Source organism: Chanos chanos, chromosome 2 (genome assembly GCF_902362185.1).
Source record: "Chanos chanos chromosome 2, fChaCha1.1, whole genome shotgun sequence".
NCBI classification, from domain to species: Eukaryota; Metazoa; Chordata; class Actinopteri; order Gonorynchiformes; family Chanidae; genus Chanos; species Chanos chanos.
The window spans coordinates 48,113,426-48,124,355 of record NC_044496.1 but is presented as its reverse complement, the minus strand read 5'-3'; the positions used below and the strand labels follow the sequence as shown (position 1 = coordinate 48,124,355).

Below are 10,930 nucleotides of genomic sequence, written 5' to 3'. Positions count from 1 at the left end.
CATTATTATATTAATCAAAATTCTGTTACATTATTTGTCATAACAGACAAATTACCTATATTTTCAACAAATGTCTTCTAAGACCTCTTATTATTTCGCGTTTTGATAAGAAGTTTCTTCATAGCACGCGTACAGTTGTATGTGTTTAAACTAGCTGTTCTGAGTTTGCCCTTACGATAACTTTATCCACACCGGAAAATCGAACCTTCACCAACTACGACATTTCCTTTCTCCGCTCTCCTACTCCTCTCGAAGTTAAAACAGAATTCCGAAGTTTGCCATCTGAAGGGAATCCCAAAGTTTTCCTCTCGGCCCGAAACAACGCATTACAGCTCTTCTGCAAGTTTAACTAGGGAATTAAAATGTCTCCGCCATCAAGAAGACTTCAAACTAAGCCAGTTATAACTTGTCTTAAGACTTTTTTAATTTCTTACAGTCTTATATTTTGGGTAAGTTGTGTTTCTTTAACGGACTAAGATAATGAGAATTAAGAAAATAGCCTTTAGCCAAGCCAAGCTAAGCTAAGCTAGCGAGTGTGTACAAACAACAATGGGCTAAGTTAAGCTACAAAGTATCCAGAGCTTGGAGAAACAGCTGCTTGACTGTAGCCAATTTAAAAGGTCATTTATATTTCGTGATTACGCAGCGCCCACTTGAACAGCCGAACTTTTTAGATGACTTTGTTCGTGGCTGTCTTGACTTCAATTTGTATCTAATCCATTCCGTTATTTTATGAAGCCTCTGCTGCCAACGCAACAACTCTGATTTGTGAAGTGATCCACTAAATCGTTGGCTAATGTTTGGTGATGTGGATGCGGTTTCCACTTAGCATCTGTTTAGGTTTTAAGATAATGCTGTCTAATAGCTGATAATTATTTCTTTGTTTACTAAGGTTTATTAATCAGGATTTTGATGGGTTACGTTTTTCCTTTAAACAGTCATCTTTAGATGAATAGCAAGCGGGATTAATTATTGGAGCTCTCATTGTTATATAGAGCTTCCGTCGAAAATACACCGTGTTTAAAATATTGAGCAGCGATGTTCATGAAATATCTGCCTCGGAGTAAGTGATGCAACGTCAAATCAGTCATGTTTATTTATCCTACATTTTCGTCATTTCTTATGATGAGGTATGATACATTTCGTTTCTGTCAGACGTCGACCGAAAAGATTTTTAGTTTTGTTTTCTAATACAAATTCTGTGTCTAACGTGGCCCTAGTGAGTTCGAAGTCCAAGACGACATATTTTTATCTCTGCGATTTATTGAGGTCTGATTTGTTTAGGGCCAGATGGTCTTAGTGGCTCCACGCAAATAGCTCTAGTGGCGTCTAGATAGAGAAGCGTAAAAGAACAAACACAGAGCAATGCATATGTGGAACTAGATCCGGTTCCTAATGTAACGGTGCAGTGGAAAGAAGCATAAGCGTAGTGCTGTTAAGAACAAATACGAGAAAACGCTGCTAACACCTTAAAAACAATCCCAAGCTCTTTATTACTGTTGAGTGTTAAAAGGCTGTGGCACTTCAGTGTCATCAGATAAACATAATTACGAAGTGTGCGTTGACAGTCAATAGGCCGCAAGCTGTAAATCACTGTCACATTTCAGGTGGAGAAACCAGTGTTGTCTGACTGCAAAATTGTTTTCCCTTTTTTCGTCTGTTTTTGCTTACGCTCAGTTCACGGGAGTGATCCTGTTGGCAGTGGGTGTATGGGGAAAGGTTAGTCTGGATGCTTACCTCTCCCTGGCCTCGGAAAAAAGCACTAATGCTCCATATGTCCTAATTGGGACTGGTGCCATTATCGTCATCTTTGGCCTGTTTGGTTGCTTCGCTACCTGCCGTGGCAGTCCATGGATGCTGAAACTGGTCAGTGACAAATAAAGCAGTGTGAATACTCATGTTTATGTTAAATGCTCACTTAAAATAAAATAAAAAATCTTTAGCTGGTACACTTATTTTAAAAAAATCACAGGTCTTGTACATATGAATTGTGCAAATGCAGAGAAGCGGACCTATTAAAATGGTGTGTTTGAAAGTGTTGTTTTGCCAAAATGCATAGAGAGGAAGGAAAAATTAAAATCAAAACCTAATTTTTCCAGAATTTTCTTCTGTTGTATTGTTTAATAAGCAGTCATTGTCACTTCTGCCACTTCACTTGAAGAAACAGATTTTTTGTGACATCAGTCTTGTACTGTGGACTGTTCCGCAGCACTGTGTGTGTCATCTCTTATCATCATCGAGTTAAGTCTAGTGCAAGGTTTTTGGAGAATATGGAGAAGGCCTAGTTACGTTAAAATTAATTTCTCAGCTAGGCTTAATCTATGTTAAAACTGCACATATAAATGTTGTTATCTTTCTTATCTCACATGTTCTATGGCTTGTTTCTTTTTTTTTTATTGTCTCCTATCTTTTCTCAGTATGCAATGTTCCTGACATTGGTGTTTTTAGCTGAACTGGTGGCAGGAATATCTGGCTTTGTGTTCAGACACGAGGTGAGATTTTCTAGCCCGCATCATACAATGTTTTTAAATGAACCTATTTTGGCAGCTGTAAACCTGTTGGTGATGGTTTTTTTCCCCTGCAGATCAAAGCAATACTCGGTGATGTCTACAGTAAGGCTGTGAAGTCCTACAACAGCACAGACTCAAAAAGCCAAGCAGTGGACACTATCCAGAGAACTGTGAGGGTTTCCTTTTTTTCCTCTAGCTATATACATAACATCTCTTTTTCTTGTGGTAAAACTGAAGTTGAAATGCACAGGTTTTTAAGCAGGTTTTGGTAACACCTAACAAAATGTCAAAAATCCAGCTCTGAGTATAGTGTCTTTTAATGAAATACATTTTTTGAGGAACCTCACTGAAACTGCACTACAGTTTAACCGCACAGATTTTGAGGGCCATTTGAACAAGTCTGAAAAGCTCTTTTCTGTCCTGGCCAGTGATTTGCTTGAACTGATCATAAATTGAAGTTGTTCAAATACAGAATACAAAGTTATGTCTTGTTTTAACCCTTTCATTGTGTGTGTACCTGTGTGTTTACGTATGTGTGTGTAGCTGCATTGCTGTGGGGTGAAGAGCTATACGGACTGGAATGAGACAGAATATTACAAACAGATTGGCATCCCAATCAGCTGCTGTAACCAGTCGTCCGGATGCAACACAGAAACCCTCAAAAACATGACTCTGGCTGAAACAGTGGTCTACCATCAGGTCAGAGCTCAACAATCAGTCGGTACCCTCAAAATGTATAGTATAACTTCATAGTCCATCCAGTTTGAGATGGAACTTTTGCACCAGACCCATTAAAAAGGCCACATGTGCAGCTCAGATAAAGCTCCCGTTTAGAGAACCTTATGATCTTTATGGTAGTGAAAAGTTATCACTGTATGATTTTTTTTTTTAGCTTGTTTTCAGCTTGTTGGACTTAAACCCACAGTTTATGATTCTTATTATCCTATAAGCTCCTCAACAGTAACAGGTTTTGAGCGTGTGCGTTTAAGAGGATATTTGTCGCCTTTTAGGATTTGTAAGTCTCTGTTACTTAAAGGTTTGCTGTTTGTACTTTCCCAAATGCTAGGGCTGTTTCTCTTTGGTGACATCTGTGATGGAGGCTAACCTGGGCATTATAGCAGGAATATCCTTTGGAATTGCATTCTTCCAGGTACAGTGCAGTTATTCCAGAGTTTTTACTGTACTTACGTTTGCTAAAGTATGGGTAGATATGGGGGGAATTGGTCTCCTTAGCCATTTTATGCGTACCGTTTACATTTCAGTGATTCAAATGTCACGTGAAGTTATTTTGTGTGTCTCCTATTGTCTGCATGATTTTTTGGATGGAATCTTTTCTTTGATTTGCAGTTAATTGGAATTTTCCTGGCATGCTGTTTGTCCCGATACATCACCAACAACCAGTATGAAATGGTTTAACAGTCCTCATACACAGGTACACAGAGGGAAAAATCTAAGATCTTATGTTTTGGGGTTTTTTTTAATATCTTTTGTACATTTCACATTTAAAGTTCCATTGCCTAATTACGTTAATGTATTTTCTTTTCATATTAACCTGTATGTAGATTTGTAATCCTGTTTAGTGCAACAGAATGGGTGTAAATAAGGAAATAATCTTAACCCCCATTTTCCTTGTTTCTTCTTTAAAATTGTTTTCACGAGATGAGCAACATTTTTTTAATTAATTTGTTTTTAGGATACAGACTGATTTTCCAAGATGGATCCACTCGTGAAGGGACACCCTTTAGTTTTAATGTTTCATATTCATGCTTTAGTTATCCTTTTTTTTTTTTTTTTTTTTAATTCTTAGAACATTTTCCCGCTGCTTTTTAAACACTCTTTTCTTATTGGCAAGTAGGTGGAAGGGAAAAATTCAATGTGAATCATAAGGGATCTCACTTTTATAATCACTTAGATCTAAATGCTGGATAGTTCGTATGACAGTGGTTAAAATGATAACAGATTCTTACAATTCTGTCTGAAAGTTGTATCTGATATTTCTTGCCTAGAGGAATCCAGTGACTGAGACTTGATTAGATTAGTTTGTGGACTGATGTATAACTCTGTATCATCCATTTTCCATGCTTATTACAAATGGTGTCACTTTACAAATACAGAACTTTGGTTCTGCCTCAACTATATTTGTACTCACCAGTTGAAGAAACCATATTCCACTTTTCCAGTGCCAACATATAATACCATTGATTTCTGTGCTGCAAGTTGAAATTCTGTAGCAAAATGTTGTCATTTCAATTAATTGCGTGTACAGAGTAGCATAACCATAATTTGTGTTTTTTGTGTGTGAGTGCATGAATGACCTGACTACACAGTAAGCTGGAAAACATGTATATTGTCTGTAACACTAATATGACTTTGTAGCACCACGGTATGAAATTTTTAGATTCTGGCCTGCCTTACCACCAAAACTGCAGATCAGAGTAAAAAATGGGAGTGGATGTGGAAGAAAACGCATATTTAACAATGGATATTCAAGATTTATATCCAGAAACAGCATTTGTGGCGGGTCGTGGAGTTGCAGAAGGCTGTTTGTGACCGTTTCTCAATACGTTTCATGGTGAATTACTGTATGTCCATCTAAGAAATGAACTTTTTTGGAGCATGTACACTCTCTAAAACATACATATACTTAAAATTTGATGTCAGTGTTAACAGCCTGCTTTTCATTCGTGAAAACAGCATGTAAAGTACTTGAAAATAAAGAAATAAATAAACTGAACTTCATATACGTCTGACTACATTGTTCTCATGCTGTCGGTACCGATGCAACGTGTTGCGTTTGACGTTCGAGTTACATAACATGCAACAACATATAGGGGACGCTAGGTGGCGTCGTTTAACAACATATACACTTTTGGGAAGGCATCGTCACGTCCTGCACGTTATGTCAGTTGCGTTAACGTGTTGGAATAAAGGACTGAAAATCGGTACATTATATCTTAAAGGTTACGGGTATTAATACATAGGATTTGCCTACTAGATACTGTAAGTTGACGTTAGATGACTGAAGTGCCATATGTGTGCATATCTTGGATATATATTGACTATTTCTGTTAAATTTATCCATTTAGAAAACCAGTATCTACAATTAAAACAGGATTTGTCTAGAAGAACAAATTAAACAGTAAAGAGTGAAACACTTTCTTTAGAAGTGAGTGAAATTCGCCTACGATTTGAAATTTGCTCCACTGAACTGAGCTGTCTGTTACTGACTGGGGTTGAGAAACCTGTGGGCAGTTTCTGCTGATTGGTACTTACGACTGTCAGTCAGATGGGCTTGATCTCTAATGCCATTGGCCAACTCGTGTTTTTTCTTTTTTTCCTGGACGGGTCTCAACTATAAAAGCCTATGATATCGTCTTATCGGGTTGAGGAAGGATATTCTCTTCTCCCAGGCTGTTGATTCGTAGAGCCTGCATAGCACGAACAAGATCATACCTCGTCATCTGCCATCGGACATCTGCATTTTGTCCTACAATCATCCGTTAAAGGTTTGTCTCTTACATGTTGTAGGAATTCAATTTTGTGTGTTCGGGTATTTTCCTGAACTGAATTGCAAGGTTAAAACCGAATCGATGGCAGCGTGCCATATATCCAAGCCCAAACCATGTAGTTACGGGGTACACTATGTATTTGCATTGGCATTGTCTTATGCGAAAGTGCTTCCGTTAGCTACTTAGAAGTGATCTTTATGATGTAGGCTAATTATATTAGTCATGAATGTTGCGTAACCTGGTTAAGCTTTTAATGCTTCGTTTTGTAACGTAAGTAGCGGACGTTCAGGCTGCCACATTTTAAGTGTTCGTGGTATTTACAGGGCGTCGGCTGTACGATATATTGGTTAAATACATGTTGACTCATTGCTTTGTAATAGTCTGTGGTACGTGTTTCTCTTTAGCGTACTCAGTAATATTCTTTATTCCTGCCGTAAACCCGCCAGATGGATAATGGCTATTAATGCTAGGTTATGATCTGTGTGCCCCGTTTTCAGTTGGCTCTCTTCATACCGAACCGACTACCGGCTCTCTGTAAAATAAGTCTACAATTGGCTGGGGGAAAAAATGAATGAAATGGTTTCCTTGTTCTCCCTGCAGTTTGGTCCAGTCCACCTTACATCTGTCCGTGCACGCAACCTTACATTGACCCGCTATCCTCCAAGACCACAAAATCTACCCCAGGCCTAAACATGATGCAGATCAGTAACGACGCCTACTGCAACAAGCACTCCCTGCTCAATGTGATGAACCGTTTCATCGCGGCAGCCAACAACATGGATGAGACCATTATGGTGCCCAGTTTGCTGCGGGATGTACCTTTAGAGGAGCAAGAGAACCAAGGTGCCAAGATTAGTCAAAACAACAACGAGCCTACTTTCCCCAGCAAGCAGAGGGATATGTATGAGCATTACCTTTTGCTGAAGTCCCTTAAGAATGATATGGAATGGGGCCTTCTGAAGAGAGAAATGAGTGGTGGAGCCAGTTTCCTTGAGATGGCAGTCAAGCATGAGGAGCAGCAGATAACTGGGGTACCACCAGAGGATGGCACAGACTTGGAGAGCCAGTTTCATTACCACTTGCGTGGACTGTTTGGGGTCCTGTCTAAACTCACAGTCCAAGCAGACCACCTCACTAATCGTTACAAGAGAGAAATTGGTGGGGGAAGCCTGACAAGATAGGAACAGGACAAATCTTTAACATGGACTACTGTAGAGGTGTTTTCAGTTAGGCGGTCATGGGATATTGGTGAACTGTTGTGAAGGTTCTAGAGTGTTCTCTGGCATCCAATGGGATGAGCCACTTGCCTGAACGGAGCAACAACCCTGTGATCTGTATTTTGTTTCTCTCTTGTCAGGGCAGTGACTACTCCAGCCCTTCTGTGTTCTTTCCACATTCTGCCCACTTGACTAATGAAAACTGTAGATGGGTTTCATTACCACTGGCATATGTAGCGTAATGTGTAATGGCTATTCTGGTTTCAAATAAAGGGCTGTACGTTTCAACTTTTGGTTAAATATGAATTTTTAAAAGAATCCTGCATTGTGCTCAAAGTACAGACTTATCAAAACCAGTTGGTTCAGACTGATTTCAGGTTCTTTTTGTTTTATTAAAAAAAAGTACCGTGTCATACAGGGTTTTGAAAAAATGATTTGAATGCTGGTTATTTTATCCCCCATTTACACAGGCATGATTACCTTTTGAATTCAGACAAGCAAAATGGCCCTTTAAGGTTTTAATGAGACTTTTTTTATGAAGTCTTGTGTACTCCTGATATGTAAAGGTGTGCCTTCTATTCCAATTACCTGGTTCTGCTCACTTAAATTCTACACTGTATCCATTTTAAATCTTCCCTTTTGTGTATTTGTTTTATCACTGTTTAGTTTTTTTGTTTTGTCATGTGTAAAATTTTATATGAAGCTGTAATGCAGTATAAATATTAAATAAAGCCTTTAAAAAAATAATTCATGACTGACTTTCCCCATATCATGTGTGTCTGGAGAGGTGTATAGGCTATATATGTAGTTTCTGCTATTCTAAATGCATGCTCACCTGAAGGTTGGGTTCAGGTCTAATCTCAGATGGTGTTGGTTAATCTTGTTTCATACAGGCTGCATCCTGGTAACTGTAAAGGAGTATTATGCCGTGACTGACAAGTTCATACCTGTCAGTGCGTTTTTGAGGAGTGCTGCTTGTACCTTCATCATTGCCAATTATTGTTCTTTTTTTCCTAGCTGTAGTGAATAGCTATTTAGCGCACACAAAGCCAAAACCATCCTTTCCCAGGAATGTGGTCGTTAGGCAGTTTCTTTTTGTAGTTGCAGGTGATTTAATGACGTGAGATGATGTAGAGGTGAACTCGTCCACACCATATTTACTGTTTTCTAGTCAATCATTTACCATATTTAATAGTTATCTTTATACCTGTTTGCCAGTATACATTTAGTTTGCTTAATCGTTTACATTTAAGTAAAATAACAGGTGTGAAGTTCAAATAATTCAATAATCCTATTCACATTGAGTCATGTTTGGTTTAATGTTGATTTAACTGTTATAGGCTTTAAATAACAGTAAATGCTTGTAAATCGCATGTGATTGTTGTGCATTTAGAGAAATATTATGTTTGGGAGTTTAGAAATATAACTGACTTCACAACCTTCACAATTCTGTTAGCCATATAGCCTACTGTTCACCTGAGTCATTCTCCCAGTACTTCCCCATAGCAACTGCTCTCCTAACAGCGGCCAATAGGATTACAAAGTCTTTTTCCCCTTCAGTGCACAGTGGTGATTAGACCACAGTGAAGTGGAGGACTATCTCTCAGGACATAATGGGGCAGATAGAGACTGAGTGAAGATCAGTTGTGCCATATTGATGCTGTAGAACAATACCCAGAAGGACTCATCCATAAGGGCCTTCAAGGCTGAAATTAAGCCACATGAATGACAGTTGAATCCTTTAAACTCTATCCATTTGATGAATTAGGAAAAATATGACTGAGCCACAAAGTTGGTCAAACCATCTGCCCACTGGAGTGAACTGGGTCACCATCAGTGACACGCAAACTGGGCCAGTTGGTCAGGAGAGCAAATTTTGAATGTGCAAAGAAAACTAGCAGATGTAAAGGAATCAAGTAAATCTTATTTTGCACCGCACTTGAATAGTAATACTTTAAGGCTGCATTACTAGCTGAAGATCTACTCAACCCTGTGCCATGTAGATATTTTTAGCTCTTGTAAAGTTAAGTCCACTTCTTTTGCAACACAGCATTGGTCAGGTTAATTTTTGCGACCGGCCAAATGCTTCACCCGTGCATGTTAAATGTCAGTCATGGTCTTTACTATTCTTCACTTTCAGACTTAGTTATGCTTAGCAATTTAAAGTTCAGTAGTTATCAGTTTCCTTTGATTTCAAGTGAGAATAAACTCTAAATGATATATGTGAAAATCTGAAATATAAAATCATATTCTGGAACATAAATGCTCTCAGAATTACTTGGCTTTGTTCCCTTCTCAGTCACTCTGCAGTCAGTGTGGACTGTGCACACTGACTGCTATAAAAGTTGTTGGCTTTTGCGAATCTTCCAACTGTGTTCCATCAAGGGTTTTGAAAGAAATTACAACACAACAGATTACCCATGTGGCAGCATTACAAATCAGGCAACGTGATTTAGAAACACTTTCAGACTGTCTGTCCGTCTAAAGTTTTATTGCTGGACAGATTATGTGAATCAAAGTTCAAAGAACGGTTATATGTGTCAGCTTAATAAGGAATAAATAATTAAATAATGATAATATGAAATATATACAGGGGGACAAATGTATGTGATAAAAGTGATTTCTGAATTGCAAAAATAAATATATAAGATGGGTTCAATTCAAAGTGGTCATAAAAAAAAAAAAAAAAATAGGTATGGTTTAGCTGCTGTTTAAAACACATAGACTTTTTTGAAGGAATCCCCCTGATCTTGCAGAATAAAGGCAAAACAAAAGCTCTCGTTGACTTTCTGGGATTGAATCACCAACGCCGTTAAACAAGCATGTAGGAACATTAAAGGAAGTAAATTTATATTGATGGGAAGACCGTTCATCAGGTTGTTTAAACACACGTGTGTGAGAGATAAACACGGTACAGTGGTCACTACATGGAAACAGTGATACGTGACCGTGCAGGATCGGGGCTGGAGCGGGAGTCATGGGGGAGGGGAAATATGATACCGCTGAAAGTCCTCGGAGCTTATGATCCAAGCATCTCTGTCCCATGCCGGTGGGCACCGCAGTACAGCCTGACGAGGCAGATGGGACTTGGCCGGGAATTCCCTGAGCATAGTCTGATCTTTGCCAGCTGTCGCCCGCTGTGTCTTTTTTCACCTGGCACCCGCTGACGTGAACTTCTGAACTCTAAATCCAATGACTGGCATGTATGAGGTAGACGTGACTGTGTATGCATCTGAGTGTCTATCAGGAACATAAATCTTTATGAGAGATATCAACACTTGACCAGTTCAATCCAGCAGTGAGTTTGCGTAGAGCGCGTTTCACAGAGGGGAAGTATGTTTATTTTATTGTCAAGGCCCCAGTTTTTCTTCATTTGTGTTTTTCGTTTTGGTTTTTGCGATTGTTGCTCTGTGGCTTTCGGCTTATTTGGATTACTACAATTACCTGGCTGACCTTTACAAATTTCCTAATAGATCTTTTGAAATAGAGAACTACATTAGAAACCATGTGATATCCTTCGCAAAGCCTCTGAGAATAACTGGATTTGGTGAGGGCGGAGGAGCGGCTAGGGTATTCAGCTGTAATGCTGAGTGGCTGATAACACTTAGTGGGTTCACTGACTGGGCCATTATACAGAATCAGCTGGTAGGAGTAGAATGATGCTCACCCCACTCTGTCTAACAATACCCAGCCT

At 38.9% G+C, this 10,930-nt stretch overlaps 2 protein-coding genes across 2 annotated transcripts; both read left to right on the top strand.

Moving 5' to 3' along the window:
* The first annotated feature begins 263 nt into the window (after window positions 1-263).
* On the top strand, window positions 264-5,253 carry tspan6 (tetraspanin 6). Its single transcript, XM_030766391.1, has 8 exons — window positions 264-449; window positions 1,678-1,866; window positions 2,418-2,492; window positions 2,585-2,680; window positions 3,054-3,209; window positions 3,577-3,660; window positions 3,858-3,942; window positions 4,204-5,253. Exons 1-7 carry the CDS (start codon window positions 363-365, stop codon window positions 3,924-3,926), a joined length of 756 nt encoding a protein of 251 aa, XP_030622251.1. The 5' UTR covers window positions 264-362; the 3' UTR covers window positions 3,927-3,942; window positions 4,204-5,253.
* Window positions 5,254-5,916: 663 nt separating this feature from the next.
* On the top strand, window positions 5,917-7,524 carry mid1ip1l (MID1 interacting protein 1, like). The gene is made up of 2 exons (XM_030764787.1): window positions 5,917-6,016; window positions 6,620-7,524. The coding sequence occupies exon 2, from the start codon at window positions 6,712-6,714 to the stop codon at window positions 7,198-7,200; it is 489 nt and encodes a 162-aa protein (XP_030620647.1). The 5' UTR covers window positions 5,917-6,016; window positions 6,620-6,711; the 3' UTR covers window positions 7,201-7,524.
* The last annotated feature ends 3,406 nt before the right edge of the window (window positions 7,525-10,930 follow it).

What these genes read in the sequence shown, in the direction of transcription:
- tspan6 (XM_030766391.1), top strand. Translation starts at nt 363, where the DNA reads ATGTCTCCGCCATCAAGAAGACTTCAAACTAAGCCAGTTATAACTTGT. An exon ending in TGGACACTATCCAGAGAACT is followed by an intron (nt 2,681 to 3,053) that starts GTGAGGGTTTCC and finishes ATGTGTGTGTAG; the next exon opens with CTGCATTGCTGTGGGGTGAA. An exon ending in AAACAGTGGTCTACCATCAG is followed by an intron (nt 3,210 to 3,576) that starts GTCAGAGCTCAA and finishes CCCAAATGCTAG; the next exon opens with GGCTGTTTCTCTTTGGTGAC.
- mid1ip1l (XM_030764787.1), top strand. Translation starts at nt 6,712, where the DNA reads ATGATGCAGATCAGTAACGACGCCTACTGCAACAAGCACTCCCTGCTC.